General features: G+C 40.3%; 2 protein-coding genes across 3 annotated transcripts in view; both read left to right on the plus strand.

Moving 5' to 3' along the window:
- Window positions 1–13,559, plus strand: part of LOC116336530 (zinc finger protein 385A-like) — a 28,185-nt gene extending 14,626 nt beyond the window's left edge. For both annotated transcript variants that reach the window (XM_031760438.2, XM_039611927.1), the window contains exons 2-8: window positions 1,259–1,404; window positions 5,154–5,264; window positions 10,175–10,355; window positions 10,523–10,852; window positions 11,343–11,530; window positions 11,614–11,700; window positions 11,819–13,559. In XM_031760438.2, coding sequence (XP_031616298.1) covers window positions 1,259–1,404; window positions 5,154–5,264; window positions 10,175–10,355; window positions 10,523–10,852; window positions 11,343–11,530; window positions 11,614–11,700; window positions 11,819–12,052 — 1,277 coding nt within the window. In that variant the 3' untranslated portion in view covers window positions 12,053–13,559. The remainder of the gene's footprint in view (window positions 1–1,258; window positions 1,405–5,153; window positions 5,265–10,174; window positions 10,356–10,522; window positions 10,853–11,342; window positions 11,531–11,613; window positions 11,701–11,818) is intronic.
- Window positions 13,560–13,678: 119 nt separating this feature from the next.
- On the plus strand, window positions 13,679–16,028 carry LOC116336505 (G-protein coupled receptor 84-like). Its single transcript, XM_031760413.2, has 2 exons — window positions 13,679–13,717; window positions 14,262–16,028. The coding sequence occupies exon 2, from the start codon at window positions 14,273–14,275 to the stop codon at window positions 15,464–15,466; it is 1,194 nt and encodes a 397-aa protein (XP_031616273.2). The 5' UTR covers window positions 13,679–13,717; window positions 14,262–14,272; the 3' UTR covers window positions 15,467–16,028.
- The last annotated feature ends 3,502 nt before the right edge of the window (window positions 16,029–19,530 follow it).

Below are 19,530 nucleotides of genomic sequence, written 5' to 3' on the forward strand. Positions count from 1 at the left end.
CTTGTTTTGACAAGTGACCAATTTTCTTTTCAAAACTAACAAAACTGTTAAGGAGCCTAGTCATCACAAAGAGGCAGCAATAAAGGGAGATGACTGCATATAATCTCAAGAGAAAAGATTATACAAATTCTCTCTGGGTAGCTAGATTGGGCCTGAAGCGTCCTGCTGGTTTTACACTGGAGAAGAATAAGTAGTGGGAGCATAAGTGGAAAACAGAAAGAGGATGATGATGAGGAGGAATGGAAGAGCTGGTGCTGGAGTGAGAAGAAGTACAGATGAGGGATAGAGAGCCAGGCAAACAGAATAAGGGACCATGAAATAAGGATAGAAAACTGTGGTGCGAGAGACAGAGAGACACTGGGAGAAATGGAGAAAAGACAGATATCTGCAGCACCCGAGCTGCGAGGCTTAAGGAGCTTAGCTCTCCTGCCCATCACAGAAAAGTCTTCAAGTGCAGGCGTTCACTGCTGCTGAGCTACTACTGAGAGAAAAGTGAGCAGCAAAAGCAAAGAGAGGAGAGGTTTGGGTGATGAGTAGGGTTCAAATGTGAAAAAAGGCACAGAGGATGAGGGAAGCACCGGATTTTGTTTTGATACAGTGAAAGAAAAAATGTGTTAGAACTTGTTGGATATGTTTTGACATTTCTGGAAAAAAACAGCTCAGAGTTATACACTTTCTTCACTTTTATTTTAATGAGGGCACACGTCCAACATGGTATCATTTCAAAAACTCATTAATGAAGTGTCATAATATTAATTTTTGGCCCAGATCTGGTATTGATGTTTGAGAAAGCATCAAGAAATTTTAAAGAGCATTTCCTGTGAATTAACAAAAACTGTCTTTTATAATAAAAGGACAGTGTGGGCAATGAGCTACACATTTATTTCTTACACTTTAAGAGTAGTACTTACAGTTTTATTTTATACAAGAGCATTTATTAAAAAATGAGACATATTATTGAGACTGTACTTCTTTTTCTTATCTTAAGACATTACAGGGATTAACTGTGTAGTTAAACTTCCTTACAGTGACAGAAAGGGGGAATTTCACAAGTCCAGCCTACTTAGGATCAAAGTGGGCTGTATGTGGCCCACCATGTGAAATTAGTTTGACATTCCTGGTGTAAGCTCGTTTTCCAAAAGGTCAAACTACTCCTTTAAGAAGAACGCTTTATGGTTGCCATCTTTTACTAGAATGTGTAATTATTTATAGTTTTTTAAAATGTTTTCTAATATTATTGTTTGCACATCTACCGCAGGAGGTGTAAACCGCCCAGGGCCTGTCCCGGCCTTCCTCAGGAGCCCACCTGTCATCCCACCTCCACTGGATATGAAGCCGTTCCTCCAGTTCCCCCTGGAATCGCCTCACCCAGCCAGCATCGGCCTCTTCCACAACTTTAACACAGTGAGTGCTCACAGGCATTCCTGTGCATATGCACACAGAAGGCGCCTGGGATTTGTTATCACTTTGTTTCACTTAACGGGAGACAGAGTTGGTATTCAGTTGTGGCTCCGGAGCCTCGCGACTGAAGACAAGTGATAAACTGATAAGGGATTTATAGTGTCTAATGCAAAATAATAAGGTGACAGCTGTTTGCTTTTTATTCAGCACAGTGAGTTTCAGTATAATTGAGAAAATGCCCAAGCGAGTGGTTTACAGCAATAAAATGAGTTACAGCTAATCAATCGTATAAGAGGCACGGGCTGTTCTCCACAGTCAGCATTTTCTCCAGCTCCCTCACATTTCTAGATTGGGTTTCATGTGAAGGTCATTGTGGTGACAAAAGGGGACGGGTGAGCGCCACCCACAGACACACACACAATCAGTCAACTCGGGCAGAATGACCCTTGTGCAGGTTTATGATTCATCCTTTATCATCAAGGGCATTGAGTGTGGCCACTAATTCCACAGCACTTTCATGCAAATCATTCTCTGTCTGCACAGTAAAAATTTATGCAAGTCTACAATACTAAAACACTCTGTGTGAGTCACTTTAACATCTACTGTCATCATATAAGATAAGAGGCTGCGGGAGCTTAAAGGACACAGTGAAAGGCAAACTGACAAAAACAGTTGATTACAGTGATTATTGCTTCAAACTGAGTTATGGTCCTGTTTGGAGTTAGCTCAACCTCACCAGGTTTACAGGCAATTTCCAAATACCTAACATTCTGCAGAGCCTACAGTAGGTCCAGCCTTCTCGCACTGAGACTGCAGAGTACTGCGCTGTGTGGTAAGAGCTCTTTAAATTGCTCTTTAGAGCCACGCAGTCCTAGGTCATTAGTCCAAAACAATTCAGGCAGTTTTACAAAAATGAAGACTGCCTTATTTTACACCATTCAGTGGGGAAAAAATACACATTTCCATGGTAACAATCTGCCGTTCCCATTCAATTCACATAATTATGGTAATAATAGGGTCCAAACAATGACAAAAAAAAAGTTAATTTAGGCATAAAAATGCTACTGTTCATCTGGCGCCTGCCTTTGAATTTCTCAAACTAGCTGCTGGGACATTTTCAAAAGGAGTGAATAGAGCATAGTTGCTGAGGCTCTGAAGCGGTGGCACAGCTGGCTTTTTTTAGTTTTTGGGGGAAAATGAATTCTCAGCAAATTTGTGCTTCGGTACATAAGAGAGTCAAGAGCTACACAGCTCTGCACAAGAAATAAAAACAGATGTTGACGAACACTAACTATCAAGCGGCGCTGCACCCTCACACTTCTGTAGACATTACCCAGCACAGGTGCATGTGAGAACACAAATGTCTAACAGAGTCTTTGTAATGTTCACGTGTGAAAGCGGCTTTAGTTAGATCCAACTCCTTAGTCCTCCTGTTTTTATAGGAGGAAGTGTGCTGCGTTCAGAAACATTTTATAACTTGTTAACAGCAAAGCCAGTTTTATGTTATGCAACATAGAGGACAAGAGCCACATCCAGGCAATGTATTTATATTTTATAAAAGCTTGTTTAATACTGTAGAAAACAACCTTCAGCCAGGAGTTCAGTATTCCCATGTCAGACAGCCTTGTTGACTGCCGGGAGCTCGATAATTAGACTTCAAGTGCAAATTTGGTTTCACTTCATAATTCAGTCTGACATCATGTTCTTGTTTAACTGCGTTCGGTTTGGAAGGGGACGTTCGTTTACACTAAGAAGTCAACAGCAGGTGACATATCTGTTCCTCAATTTCCATCAACATTAAGCTGTGGCAGCTGATGATTTCGGTGTTATCCTCTCTCAATGATGACTTGCAAAAACCCCTGTCGCAGAAATTACATTTTTGCTGCACTAATGAGCAAAGCAGAAATGCAGGACACAATTTGGAGGACAAGAATGTACCTAGCTGTCTTCTTTAGTTTTCTTGATTAAAGCAACGAAACACCAGGGATCCACAGACAAAATCTAAAAACCTTTGCACGGCTACTTAACCAGTTTTGGTGGAGCTGCTTCCTAAAGTGTTTTTGATGCTCCCACTAGATACTGAAGATATATTTTTGAATAGAACTCTGTGACCTATAATGTAAAACATCACCTCTTTCAACAAAGATGCTTTGCAATCCTATCATGAAACGCTTCCAGCCTTTTATTATGAAATATTATCTAAATCAACTTTAATGTGCATGCTTCTACCACTCTATTTGCTGTTGATTGCAATTAAAGATTCTTTAAGCTCTCTGTCAGCTAAGCTATATGGTTATGTGGTGCATCCAAAGCAAAGGTTTATATGCAGCCAGATATGTGGGAAGCATCTATAAAGTGTGAATTACTGGTGCAGAAAAAGCTCGATTACACGAGGAGAGTTAGAGTGAAAGAGAAGATGAAAAGTGGAGTAATAGGTTAATGAGGCCATAAGAGTTGGGACAGAGAAAGAGATCCTGATGAGAACAGGTGGTCAAAGAAAGGCAGCGAATGAGATGCAGTGATGGGAGACTACAGAGAAAGACACAACGCACACGCACACATTAAAAGGCCCCAGATACATACCCACATGCACAACAGACAGGTAGCGCTGAGCTCACCCAGACGCAGCGCTGGCACACAGACAACTGAGCAGATGAAAACAAAACAAATTTGGAGGTGCTGCAGGTCTCCACATGAAAAGCACGAAACAGTCGAAAGATAAACCGAAGAGCTGACGTCACAGGCAAGAGGGGGAAAGACGTTTAAGTCTGTAAATATTTCTAACAATAGATTTACACCCAGTTTAAGTCCTCAGACCAATTACACCATTTCCCCTGGTGCCTGCAGCTTCGCAGTGTAAACAGTCTCTCATTTGGCAACATGCATCCAGTCTGAGAAGGAGATGAGAGGTGGAGTAAAACCACAGTGGAGTTTTGGCTGCTTAATGAGGGCAACACCCAGCACTGCGGTTTCCAAACCCTGCCAAAGGGTCAGAGAGCTCACACGAGTCCAATACGGTTGTCTAAAAATGAGGCAGTAAAGAGTATGACATGGCATATTTTTCCTTGATCTGGAAATGACAACCATGGAGATTATATTTATGCATATTTTTTTAAGTTAAGAGTCATATTTTTTATTATTTGGAACTCATCACATGTCTGCCTGTAGCTTTGATATTAATGTCTCATCTTGTGGTAACCCATTAACTCTTTTACTCCGCTGTTATTTACTTAAAAAAAATCATCCAAAATGCAGCAAAATTCAAAGAAGCATTTCTATCTTTTCAGAGTACTGCATGGAGAAATTACTGCTTCTTGTAATACTGTGGTATGTAGGTTTTAAAAAAGGAGCTTTTTTTCTGCACACATAGCAGTGTAGAAATTCTTGGAGATTGTGAGTCTGTAATTAGGCCCCTCTAACCCTAACATGAATTAAAGCGTTTGAACGGCACCCAAGAACTCAGGCACAGACAGCAGCACCAGCTGCTGCAGAGAAAACACACACCTTCCTGTCCGCATCAATCACTGCTCCCTCTTCACTTCACTCTTCCCCAACTCTATTTTATCTCCCAGCCTTTCTTCCCCTTCAGAGGCTGTCATTCACCTGCACTTTTTCTTCAGCGCCTCTCTCTCTCTCATCCACATTCACTCGGCTGAACTTTTGAGTGCAGTGCGGTTAGGAGAAGCACTGGCCTCTGAATTTCTCCTGTGGTGCTGAATCTTTGATGTGACCTCTGGGCTGTCTCTCCTCAGATGGACCCTGTCCAAAAGGCTGTGATGACGCACACCTTTGGGCCACCTATGATGAAGACAAAGCGGCCAATCATCTCCTGCAACGTCTGTCAAATACGCTTCAACTCAGAGGTATGACAACTTTCATGGACATAAAACTCCTACTAACTGACCGCTTGCAAAATCCACAACACAGACAACAGCTTTTTTTTCTAATAGCTTAGCTTAGATGAGCAGGATGCTGGGGAAAAAGTGACACTCAAACACAAAAGCATCCTAGTTTTAACTGGATTATTAATCAAGCACACTTGAATTGTGATTGTTCCTCAACCTGCTACATCAGCACCTGTGTGTCCTTTTATGCAGAGACCTTTAGGTTAAATAGCTAAAAGCTTAAGTCTGTAGTGGATGTTCAAGATTTGCACATCCACTGTGGAGTGCTTTACCACGCTGTGGAAACCAGTGCTGAATGCTTCTATAATAAAATTTAGTCTAATGTTAACAGCTCTGCTTCTAGTTTTTATTGGATTAGGGAAAGTTTTGCGTGCCAGGCTTGTTAGCCCATTATTTCAGAAGGTTTTGAGTAGTGTTGCTGCAGGATTTTAAAGTTTGGTGGGTGTAGCAGTAAATAAAAGGATGGGGTTAATAGAAAGTTAGTTGGTTAAAGACATCATGTTAAAATATTGAATATTGGAATTACTTCAATCCAGAATTGAACTTGTACTCACTGCACATGACCTTTTAAGTCTGCAGTCTGGACTTGAAGTTGGCTGGTGATTGACTGCACAGCTGGAGAAGGTGAAAACTTAGTTCACACTTTAGCAGCTCCATTTTTAGCTTGTCCACCAAAAAGTGTGGGGGAAGGAAGGGAGAGAAATACCTGCTTGCTTCACCTGTGCTGGAATTCTCACACATTCCTACATAGTAGTATTAAAGTTTCAAAGGAATGTTGTCTTAGATAAGTTCCCGATTATCCCGATTAAGTTTGAAAAACATTTCTTAGCTGTTGACAGCAAGCTTGTGACTGTAAGTGTTCCTTATCCCACTCTGACGAGGCTGTTATTGACATTTGTACGACGTGTTGGCTGGTTACAGTAAAGCAGGAGGATGGAGTCCTAGAAGTTTCTGTATTGCTGATGGGGCACATTTGTGGCACGTTATGACTAACAGGCGGCGCCTATGCCAACGCAAGGAAAGGGGGGCTGAAATAAAAGAGGCCTGAAGTGATGAAACTTTAGAGGAAAGATTCGAGTGTCCCCCATTAAGGAGGCAGTAGTGTTAACTGAAGTTGAAAAGCAAATCATTCATAATGTGGGCAGCTACTGGATGACATGACCGACGAGTCTGCGCCTGTCTACTCCTGGGTCTGTTACAGTGAGTGTGCACAGGGAATACATTTTAGTGATATAGGACTTTCTTTGCATAGAAAAATATGTATTTGGACAGACCATTTCTTGGTGAGCACACTTCTTCTCAAGCTGTATCTCTACATTTTTGTATTTATTTTGTGCCAATATTTGTGCAAAATGTGAAATAATCCCAGAAATAAAAAAAAAACGTCAGTTCAGGACGCAAATATCCTGTCTTGTCAACAAAACGCTGGGGCTGCATTTGAATGATTGATGCATTCGACACTGACAGAGCTTTCAAGGATGGAAAAATCCTGGTGTTTATGACTTGCCGCTGTAACCTCTAACCTAAAACATGAGCAGAAATCAAACAAAAGCCTGATATACAAGCCTGGCTAAAAATATGATTGGATTCCAGGGACGAAGTGCTAAATACTTGCACTCTAAATGCAGTGGTGTGTAAAGGACACAGGCAGGGAGGGAGTCATGTGAAACTTGTGTAACACTGCCCTGTTCTCTCTGTGAGGGGCCGCTTAATTATATCTCCCCTGCTCAAACCTTGCGTGTTCTCACATGGTCGACATTATCATTATTATTATGGGGGTGGGGTACGTGTAATAGGGAAGTGTTTTAATTCTCTTCACCATGTTCTCATTTGCATACCTGTGTGTTCACTGAAATGTGCATGTATGAAAATGCTCATGCAGGTGTGTGTGGATGGCTTATCACGTGCCCGGGACTTCTAATTCTGAGCCACCTGTTTGTCCAGCCTGCTACTTTACTCATGAGCTGGCAGCGTGCATCTGCTCTGCTGCAGCTCTACAACACTTTCCAGAGTAACCTGAGAGTCTGGGAGCTTAAAGCATAGTGGACATTCTTTAATAATGAAGGAATACTCTACTTACAGTGCCGTACTTGGCTTACTCATGCTGTCTGGTCTGTGCCGTGGCTCTTAAGGGAATACGAAGCGAAAGCAAATTGCTTGATGGTGGTCACTGGGAGTCAGGTGCCTATCACTGCTGCTCCACTGTAGTCCCACACGCTGTAATTATAACACCGCAATTCATTTGAGGCCACAGAGGACAGATTAGCCTGCCAGTGTGTTCAGCTCAGCTCTGCTGCAAGGTTGACGTCACACCATGCTGCATTAGCCATCGTCACCACTGCTGTAACATGCTGGACACCTCTCTCTCCCTTTCCCCATCTCTCCTTGTCCTCCTCGGGCAGATACAAAATCCTGTTTCATTACTGTCTCCCATCAATCTGGCAACTTTTCTCTTTTCTTTTTCCTCATCGGTTTTCATGTTTCCACTTCTCCCTCTGTGGGGGTATACTCTATACCGTGTCTTTCTCTTCACCTCTCAAGCCTCTTTCCACCCCCTCTTCCTGTCACTGCTGTCTGTCCTCAGTAGATTTGGCTGCTAGACCAGCTCTATCTGCTTTCAGTGCCTTTTGTCGGTTTATAGATAAAACATCAAAGCACATCCTGCTTATAGAGAAAAAGGATTTTAGGGACATTCACTTGCTCTCATTTTCTCCTTAAATCCCATTCCCACTTCTTCATTCATCTAAATTCTCCTTTCCGTTGGCTCTCACTCAGCTTCTCTCCATCCATTTCACCTCCTATGCCCAACATAGTTTCTGTTTTATCATATATTGTATTATTTACCTTTCTTCTTACATAAAATACCCTCACTGACATTAATTACTTTGGATCCTGTAATGTACTGTGGCCCCACTTCTGATGCTGTCAGGATGTTTTCATGCATGAATGGATGGCAGCCCTTCATTGATTTCTTGACATTGAAGGTCATTAGGACAGTGAAAGTATCAAAGCACAAGCAGCAAGAAAACTGTTGGGTTGCAGAAAAAGATAAAAAAAAACAAAACAAAACATGAAGGCCGGCAGCACAGAGCCTGGGTTACAACAAGAGAGGCCACTGGCTATTTCGGCCTTCGGAGCTCTCTGTCCTTTGTTTGTCGAGTTGTAGGCCCCTCATCTCCTGCCTAATTGCAGGGAAGCACCAGCTGGGGGAGTAGAGTTACACAGGCAGAGCTATATCTGCCTTTCTGTCATCACCAATCAGGATGAGGGCTATATGGGTAACTATCATTGGCAGTTAATACCACAGGCTTACAGAGGCATGCTGGACACGTCCCAGTCGACCCTTTGCCTCAGAGCCCCAACATGTACCTGGCACACGCCTCATGTGGGTTTCTCAGCCTTTCTATTGACATAATGAAACAGATCTAATTCCAGAAGGTGTTTGCATGAGCATAAACATGCACATAGAGTCACACACACAGTGTCATATTACTGTATTAATAAGGAGCTTACAGGAACTATATTTGTACCCTAACACCTCACCCTTTCCTTTGATTTCACTTGATGGTGACATGGACATGAATATCTGAACTTGGAGGCTTACACTGATTTCTGTATCAGCGAGGAATATTTTCGGATGTAAATCATGCACCACATGATTTACATCGAATGCCAAAGTGAAATACCAGCACAGCAAACCTTTTGTGTAATGAGGCAGAAAGTAAGGGCATTGAGATTAGTGCCCAGTGGACATATTTGTAATAATTGTAACCGCAAACCTTAACCTCTATCAAAAAAAAACAAGATAGTGTTTATGAATATGCAGAATCTGTAGAGAGGTTTCTAGTACAGGAACTTGTACAGTTGGAAGACAGAACAGGAAGTTATGGTCTGAATAGCTGCCGGTTACACTGGAAGCTCAAAAGAACAAGCTGTGACCTCAGTGCTCTAAAAAATAAACAATTACAACTAAAATAAGTACGGCTTATGTAGAAAGTGGTAAGCTCATGAAATATTGTCTTTTCTGTGACTTTTTAGCAATAAAAGCCTCAGTGATGAAGTCATATAACTGACATATAAAATGTTTGTAAAAGGAGCCTTAATGCAGCTCTGATATGGCTATGAATGTGCACACATTACACGTTAAATCTGTGTGTTTTCCAGGGAATCCTTCACTTCATAGGTGGGAGGAAGTGAGGAAATGGCAGACCTATAATACATAACTTGTCTCCTGTTGGATCCTGAAAACTGAAATGTAAAATCCCACATCCCCACGGTAGATCTTTAAATGCCCATACCTCTTTATGCTCCCTTGGAGGATCAGCTTGGAACTGATCCTCTTAAGTGCACATTCGTGGATGCAAACTTTTCGCCCAGCAACTGACTGTCAACTGTCACACCTCACCCACAGCCCCCCAGCCCATTTCAGATTATCCCACCGCTCAATAATCATCATCAGCTCAGCAGGCCAGTGCTGTGATTACAGCAGTGCTGAAGGAAGACAAGAATATTCTGGAGACTAATCTTTGCTGACGGCCTCATCAGTGGTGCATCATTACCCGTCACAAAAAACAGCTCAACACACGTTGCATTACTCCTTCAGCCTCTATACATGTTTCTGCACTCATACAGAAACTTGAAAGAAGACAAGCATGTTTCTAGTCTCCATACCAAAGATTTAAATGGGGTACAAGATTGCAAGATGGTAAATAACACTTAATAAGCCTATATGAGATACTTCATTTGATGATCTATTAGAATCTGCTTGGTTCAATATGGAGAAAAGACAACCAAGGTGGTGGGCATGTGGAAATAAGGACATGAACATGCCATGTTAAAGTGCCATGTGCTTTACTCTTGTTTTTCAGAGCCAGGCAGAAGCCCACTATAAAGGGAACCGTCATGCTCGAAGGGTGAAGGGTATCGAGACTTCCAAAACAACCCGTCTCCAGGATGGTGACAAGCAACACCATCCCCCTCCTGCTTCACCCTCCCCACCAGGCCCTTTACCATCCAGCCCTGAGCCTGATCCTAACAATAATAAACAGGGTAAGCATCGCCTCTCAAATACAGGAACCTGTCATGAAATGTAAAGTGAAAGTATTGGCAAACTGGTTTATCTAAAAAATATATATTTTCACATCAGGAGAGTCTGAAGGTTCATTTTGTTTTTTCCTAAATTATTCACTAACAGGAGATCTTTGTGCTGTTTTCAGATGACAATCAGTCCTGTCCCAACTCTAAAGAGTCACCGTCAACCCCTAGCTGCCTTCCTACTTCCACACCAAGCTCAGCAGATACAGAGTGCCCCCTCTTGCCTTCTGTCAACACGCCTTTGCCACCGTCTCCTTCCCCTTCTGCAGCCCTCAGTACACCCTCTGTGGATTCAGCAGCACCAGCAGCAGCTGGTCTTCCTGACACCCCGTCCCCAGCACCCAGCCCATCTTCAGGAGAGTCGGAGGAAGAGAAAGCCAAAAAGCTTCTCTACTGCTCCCTTTGCAAAGTGGCTGTTAATTCCCTCTCACAACTGGAGGCACACAACAAAGGTTAGTCCCAGGGGAAGTGGACAAATTGTGCAGCTTTCAGAAGCGTCTTCAGAAACACTGAAAAATGCCTCTTTAGAAGTTATTCTTCACTTGTTCTGAGTGTCATGTTTGAAGAAGTGAAGCAGCTGCGTTACTGCCACTTAGTGGTGAGAATGTCAGGTTAAAACATGGTAAATGGCAATTGATAAAAACCTTAACACACAGCACCTACACTTAATATTGTCTCACTCAATTATCTATCATAAAGTCCATTTACTGGCTGTTCTGGAGTTTTTAGTCTTGTTACATAATCCTCTGGAAGTTTAAAAAGCTGGTGTTCAGATTTCGGTTGTTTTTTATTCATTTATTTATTTATTTTAACCACTTGAACAACTTCTTATCCATATGGGAGACTCTTGCTTTTGGATACATCAGACAAACAACAACAAAGATTGGAGGGGAAAAAAATCCTGGAAGATGCTCACTCTAGTATTCTTTTTGTTGTTCCTAGGTACCAAACACAAAACTATTCTGGAGGCTCGAAGTGGACTGGGACCGATTAAAGCTTACCCACGCTTGGGTCCTAAACCCAGCCCTGAGCAGGGAGGGGAGCTCTCCTCTGACCCTAACACTCAGGAACGCACCTTCCACTGTGAGATCTGCAACGTCAGAGTCAACTCTGAGCTGCAGCTTAAACAGGTGAGGAAAACACCTCAAAATAGACCCTGAGTGAATTATATGACCCCATATCTGATTTTTTGTTTTTTTATTTAATGTTCCAGCATATATCTAGCCGGAGGCACCGCGATGGAGTCGCAGGGAAACCTAATCCTCTTCTCAGTCGGCACAAGAAGCGCACAGACTTTATGGTATGTGCTCATTTTTATTTACATGCAACACTTCTCCCTCATAAAATCATCCTCATTTAGGTTTAATCTTAAAAGGATCAACAGCTGAAGTCGTTTCTCTATTTGTTTGTTTTTAAAGGAACTTCCAAAAACCCTAGGGGCTGGACTTTTACCAAATCCTCTGGCTGTTGCTGCAGCAATGGCAGCAGCAGCGTCCTCAAATCAGCTGGCACTACGTCCTCCCGGCCCAGCCTCCCATCCTCATCCTCACCCCCATCACCACCTCCTACAGGGAACACCCCTCAGCCTGCTGAGGCCAGCCCCAGGACCCATCCGCACCACACATGGGCCAATCCTCTTCACTCCTTATTAATGCTGAAAGAGCGAGGACAAATCAGGAAGAAGCACACTGTGAATCGGAGGCCGGTAACCACGTGCCATCAAGAGCCAAACCAGCTGGTGTTTCTCCAGCTGGTTTTTCAGGATGATAAAAACATGAACATGGCTCTTAATGGCGCATTGTGTAGCGATATACGTTTCCATCCTCTCCAGTTTCCATCAAGCATGGACTTCTTTGAGCATCCTCCAGTCTGCAGCTGACTAAATACCTGCATCTGTCATAAGATCCACTACATTGGACTGAAAACCCTACCTCTCTTAAGTTTATGGTTCATCTGCAAGGATTCATTACATATCCAAATGTTAACAAACATGCCCGCTGCAGTTAGGTGTAGTAGTTGCCTCTGATGTTAGCTGGTATCCATACTGTAGCTGTAAGAGTATAGTGGATTGTACCACTGTAATTTTTTCTATTTTTATTTTTTGCTTTTGTAGCCTATGAAGAGAAGAAGGTGCCCACAGTGATGATACAATGTCTGCAGTTTCTGGCAAACATTTTCACAGCTGGCTTTTGTCTGTATTGTGTCGGGTTTACAGAAATAAGGAGTGATAAGAAGAACAGGAAATACATAGTTGTTACAGGAAGTCTTAAAGCAGAAGTGAGCATTAAGTAATGGTAATCATAGATCATTGGCTACCGATGCGCTATGCAGCTCTTGGTGTTTATTCTTAGGGTTCTAAGAGGAAACACAAGTTTAGACATTATAAGAAACAGAGAACAAGAGGAAATACCCGTGCTAACTCTGTTAAATCCCCTAAACTGTTTTTCTGATGATCTTCTGATTATCCCCAAGTCATCACAGATCGTGTATATAAAAGTCTCACAAAGCACACAAGCGGTGAGAAATATAAGTGAAAATGTCTTCATTATTTTATCATCTACACAACACTGTGGAAAACAGAAAATTTTCAGTGTCTTAATGGACTGACTTTCACAAGCCGAGCACAGCAGGACAGTCGTTGACTCATGGCTTCTATTGCAGTTTGTGCACATTAAAAAGACTGCATTTCACCACTATCTGAATGAAGTGGAAACAGTGTGATGAAAGACACCAGCATTGAAGCAAAAAGGACCACATGCACAGATGGGAAGTTGTATGCAAAAAAAAACTTTTTTGACAGTGTTACAGGTTTGTGTTGGGATAAAAATGTTTTGTTTGTCTGCTCTGCCTCGTGTGCTCCAATCTGCATCACCCAAAGTATCCCAGTGAAAACTGTTGGCTTGCGAAACTTTAGAGGGAAGCTTTAGGAAATGGAAACTGTAGCAATACTTTAAGCACTCCTGCTAACTTTTCTTGTCAACTGCAATAAAAAAAATGTCTTCAAATGTGATAAATGTTATTTAGGATTAGGGTACTGAAACGTTGCTGTAAACGTAGATTAATAAAAAATAATAATAAATGGTTCAAGTCTGGGATTCCTAAGTGTTAAATCTAAGTAAAATTATATATATTAAAAAAATCATTAAACTGAATTTATGGTTATAACAAGTGGTGACTGGTGTTTTGTTTTCCAGTTATTTTAAGTGTGCTGCAACACATAAACAGGAAATCTCACAATCAGAAGGCAAGAAAACTAAAGAGAATAACATCCCCCCAATCAACATATGAAAAGAAAGGTGGAAGTCATCAACTTTACGGTGAGAAAATTTAACTGCATTTTATTAGAAATGTTTGCAAGTCTGAAGTTTGAAAATATCACCTAGGTTAGAGCTCTTATGAAACTAAACCTTAATTAGTTTATCAACTTTCTGTTAAGTTAAAATGAAAGTAAACGCTGATTGTTGGTTTTGTCTATTTTGTTACTGCATTTTGTTGAGGCAGATATTCCTTTAATAACCTATTATTAATAATAATTTTAAGTATTATTACAATATTTAACCATCTGTTCCCGAATAAGCAGCTAAATAGTCATTTCCTCTAGTGAAAACTGCAGGTTTTTTTAGTTGAGAACTTTGTTTGAAAGCCAGAACAGTGTCACTGCAGATAGTTAAATTGTTTTGTTTACAATTGTCATAATTATGTTTCTTTACTAACCATCAAAACCCAAATGATTACATTTGTTCACTTCACTGCACTGCCCGAAACCTCGAGGATTAGATGACTTTGAAAGTTTTTGAGATGAGGGCAGGCAACAGGATTTTGTTTACTTATATTCTGATTCCTATCTTCTGTTTATATTAGTTGACAGAATAATGATGAATCAAACAAACCAAACCGAGGACGCTCTCTCCTGCTACAGTCCTTCTGTTGAAATCTACCGGTACTTTGCTGCTCTGTGGGGATGTGCTGTAACCATCACGGGTACGGTGGGGAACCTGATGACTATTCTGGCTTTTGCCTTTGACCCACGTCTGAGGACTCGCTTCAATGTGCTCATTGTTAACCTGGCTGTCGCTGATCTCTTGTACTGCACCATCCTGCAGCCCTTCTCCATCGACTCCTACCTGCATCTCAGGTGGCGCAGCAGTGAGCTGTGGTGCAGAGTCTTCGGCCTGCTCCTCTGCCTCTCCAACTCGGTTTCCATTTTCACTCTCTGCCTGATAGCATTGAGTAGATATCTCCTGGTTGCAAAGAGAGTTATGTTTGACCGTGTTTTTTCTAAACGTGGTCTTGTTTTACTCCTCGTCTCTGCGTGGACGTTCAGCCTGGTCAGCTTTGGTCCTCTCTGGTCTGTCTATGTGTTCGTGCCACAGGTGTGCACATGCAGCTTCCATCGTACCCGGGGTCGTCCTTACACCACCATCCTTCTAGCTTTCAGCTTTCTTGTTGGCCTGAGCTGTGTTGGTGCATTCTACCTGCTCATTTACAAACATGTCCTGGTTGCAACACAAGCTCTGCTCCGCTACAGGTTCAGCCAACAGTCATCCAGCAGGAAACCAACACCAGCTCAAGAGACTAACGATAGCAGTGTAAATTCTGTCATAACAAACTCGTGCGGCCAGGCAGAACTGGTTCAGGGCATAGAGGCAGCTGGTGAAAAGTCCTGCCAGTCTTCTCAAAGTTCACTTAAGACCTTAAAAACTGAGCCCCCATCTGAAGCTGACCTTGCACCACCTACTCCCACAAATGCAGTGCTGGCATCACACTCGACAGTTGCAGCAGATGAAAAGGAAATTAAGCACATAACACGGATGTGCTTAACTGTTTTTCTGTGCTTTGTGTTCTGCTATGTCCCCTTTCTGCTGCTCAACACAGCCGACAAACCGAACCACGCCCCTCAGTTACTATACATGTTCTTTACAAACCTCACTTGGCTCAACAGCTGCATCAACCCCGTGCTCTATGCTGTCATGAATCGCAAGTTTCGACAGGCCTATCACATGCTGCTCACCAAGGCTGCTGAACCTTTCACCCACCTGTGTATCCATCACACAGATCAGAGTTGATAAAACTTAAAGCAGACATTATAAGATGGGAGGCATGCTAAGAATGTTGAGCTGAAATCAATGGAAGAATTTCAAAACAGCAAAAATATCAGCATCAATTTCTCTTCAGGGTGGAAAAAACTTTTTAAAACTTTATTTTCAGGGGGTGACAGCATTTTTTTTAAAATCTTGTTTCTATTCTGTACATAGGGTTTATGACAGGGCATTTTCAGCCTTGCAGTACAAAAATATGTGTAGTTCAAATTTTCCTCATTTTAAATGCCATAAAAGGTTACTAATGTAAAAAAAACAATTTGCTCTAAATGGACATGACTTCATTTTGAATCTTTGCAAACTTTGTACCAAATCTCAAAATTGCCCTGTTGTGTGTCTGTCTCAGCCATAGTTCAATAACTACTAACTTTTAGAAAGAAAAAAAAATCATAATCACCCCTGGCATAATTGTATATCTGTTATAGTAACACACATAGAATTATTCCAAGATAACAATGTCTTTCTATACATATATTTCTAAAAATTTGGACATGTAATATTATTTGTTAAAAAAAAAAAAATCTAAAAAAAAAATAGCTGTCTATGGTGTGCCAATTTTAAATTGGGCAATTCCAATTGGAGAGCAATATTTAGCTAAAGGGCCCCATTCAAGGTTATGTAGCTGAGGAGCCACATGAATCCCATGACACTCATACAGATTAAGTTTTGTTGACCTCATGTTTAAAATGTATATTTCTCAACATAATTACAAAACCTTATGTAAATGTATCTTACAAAGTGATGACATTTAAGTTATTAGTGCCACGGTTATAAACTGTGCATAAGTGTGATGAATGCGTACCTTATTTAGAGAAGAAAGAACTGAAGGAGAAATGAGTAGAAGAGACTATAAAGAAGTGATAGAGAGCAAATTTACAAGGATCCAAGCGGAATATAAGAGAAGGTAAATCAACTGGAAATGTTGCATTAAAATAGAAATTAAAAATATCACTCAGGTATCTTGATGACTTCAGTGTGAGTACCAGCTCTACTGAATGTCTACCCACTATTAAGTATTAGGATATGCTGATGCTGGGCTTACCTATTAAAACTATTATTATTACTACTTTTTTAAAAAAAAGAATAATAACTCAGTAATTTAAAAAAAACAATAATAATCCTTAATCATCTTTACTTTGGTAATTTATTACATTGACATTAACCTATTGTCTAAAATTTTCCAAAGAGGTATCATGAAAAGAAGAATGAAGGAAACTGGAAAGTGTGTTAAGTGTTCAATTAATAACAGCTCTAAAAGTGTATTTTTTTTAACAAAAATCATATTCATTAATGTTGTGCATATTTCTTAAAGTGAAATTAAAATGCATTTTTCAAAGATGTTAAAATACATGAATGTAATCATGAGATTGAGTGCATGAGCTATGAAGAATCAAAGTTCTTTCTGAAATTTAGGCATCATTTAATAAGTGAAAGTTTATTTGTTGCGATCAGTACATTTGATTGATGTATTGTTGATGCAAAGAATGACTTTCTCTATCGATGTTTAAATAAATACTTCACATATTTGGGCCCTCAGCACCATTTCTGTCCCTTAGTGTGACATAATGTCCTCTGGTGTGACTTTCATAAAATTACCAAAAAAATGCTTCTTTTTTTAACTTCTTTTTTTCTATCATTATCTCACCTGTTAAGGAGAAGATGGGGTACATACAGACATATACAGTATAGATGTACATACATAGTAAGATGCTTGAACTGCTCAAATAACGCCTGGAGTAAATCTGAAATATTGGTTTTTAGCTGTAAAGCATCCTCACTTTGATGGCGAGCTTTATAAAGCACATATATCAGTATATTTAATGTTTTGTGTGTTTTATTGGCACAAAAGGAGGGTAAATGTGTAATGAAAACTGGTATTGGATTGTCTAACTTTCATTTTAATGATTTGGGACAGAATTTCAAAATCAGGTTGTAGGTTACAAATGTAGATAAATGTTATTAAACGTTCATCAATCAGAATATCACCTCTGTCTTATCCTTTATTTCATTAATTAAAAGATGGCAATATTTCCAAGGTGGAAAAAAAAGTTAGATTTAGTTTTAGTGTCCCCTAATTAATTTAAACAATTTTGGTATTAGTTTACTTTTATTCACACTGAAGTAATTAGACACATAACATTTCTTGCCCTTTTTAAATTTGAACATTCGAAGCGAGTAAACAATTGTCTCCCATTTCATAGGTTGGCATTTGCATGTGCTTGTCTTCTTGTCACAGGGAGCAGTTCTGCTGTTTCCACGTGTTAGTGAAGCCTACACCTCCCCCTGGTGGTCATCTTCAAGAAGCGTTAACCTGTCAACTGTGCTGATGAGCTTTGCGACAAGTCATATTACTTAGCAGACTGTTTGTAAAAGCTTTTCACATCCACAGAGTAGTGGACTTTTGTGACACTGAAAGAGTTCACTCCCCACCCCCTAATACTCATGTACATGTATTTGCCGTAAGAAAAAAAAAATCATAAAGTCTTTATACAACTTAGTTTCACTTCATATATTTCCCTTTGTAGTCCACACCCCACATGTAGTACTTTGCTACCCACCAGTGGGGCCTGCCCCTAAGTCTGAGAACGACCGTTGTTGTGGTTTCTGCTGCTAATTTTACCCACTTTCACCTTGCTTGGTCTTCTGGGAGAGGTGGTGGGCACACTGGCTTTCATTCGATTCTGGTTTTAAACTTAGGGAGGATTTTTCTTCACTTCTCCAAAACTGAAATGATCTAGATTCAGTTGCTTCCGTCTCTTCCATCTTGTTCATATGTATGACTCAAAGAAGGTTTAGCTCAACAGAACCTGCAACGCTTAAAAATATTTTCACAGAGCAGAAAATGTCAGAAAGCAGCGACAGAGCCAAGGCACATCCGTCCACTTTGATCAAATAAAGAATAGAATTTCATTTGAAACTAAAGGTTTTATTAATCAGTCATGCTTCTTAGGTCAGGTTTCACACAATCAACACAACACACCAAACATGTGATTTCACGTGTGCTTTACACATTGTTTTCACTCGAGTATTCTTTTTTTTTTGCTGCTGCTGCTGCTGCTGCAGCAGACACGGCGCATGAGACTGACACTAGCTCAGATACAAACTCAGGTCAGTGAATCAGAGGTTTCTGAAGCATGCAGTGCTTCTAAAGTGTTAGCTTTTACATGTGCTGCCACACTGAGCCAGACATTCACACACTTTGCACACTCCATCACACGTCTATTTTCTCGTGTACGCTGAACTGTCGGACAAATTACACTGTAACAAAAGTCAGTAAAATATACAGCAAAACACCGTCAAATTCCAACGGTAATGGAGCGTAAAACCAAAAACTTCCTTTTACTGTATTAAATAGATTGAATAACCGTTAATTGTGAGACTGGATAAAACTTTGTTTTTTACTGTAATAAAATGTTGAAATTATAAATATTGTCTGTGAAAACAAATAAATATGCATACATTTTACAATTAAATATTGTAATGTTGAAAATGTCTGAAAAACTTAGATTTTACGGTATTATTTGAGTAAAACTACATCTTTTGGGGTTGTGCACATTGGAATTCACAGTATAAAGCTGTAGATTTTTAAGCAAACAAAAACATTCATTTTTATAGAAGCAAGATGTTAAAAAATAGGGTCCACCGTAATAATACAACCAGTAAATACCATTAAAAAAAAAAAAAAAAGCAAATATCAGCAGTGAAAGACAATAAAATTGATAGTATTTTTTTTTATTTTAAAATTCAGATACTGATATACAGATTAAAAGTTAGGCCTGCAGTATATCATTGTTAACCTTCTGATAAAAAAAAATCAACAGCAAAAGAAGATGTTAAAAATAAAGTTCATGGTTGTGAATAAAATTGATTTCAATAATCTTTTTTAATTATTATTTTAAAACAACTTTATGTTGTTGTGTTTCACGCCATATTATCAGACCATCTTAAGTGGGTCCGCCTTAAATTTTGAGTTTGTGTGATCGCTGTTGATTGGTAGCTAAACTGCTGGTAAACTGTGTACAGACGTTTTA

The sequence above is a fragment of the Oreochromis aureus genome, linkage group 5, assembly GCF_013358895.1.
Source record: "Oreochromis aureus strain Israel breed Guangdong linkage group 5, ZZ_aureus, whole genome shotgun sequence".
Lineage (NCBI taxonomy): Eukaryota > Metazoa > Chordata > Actinopteri > Cichliformes > Cichlidae > Oreochromis > Oreochromis aureus.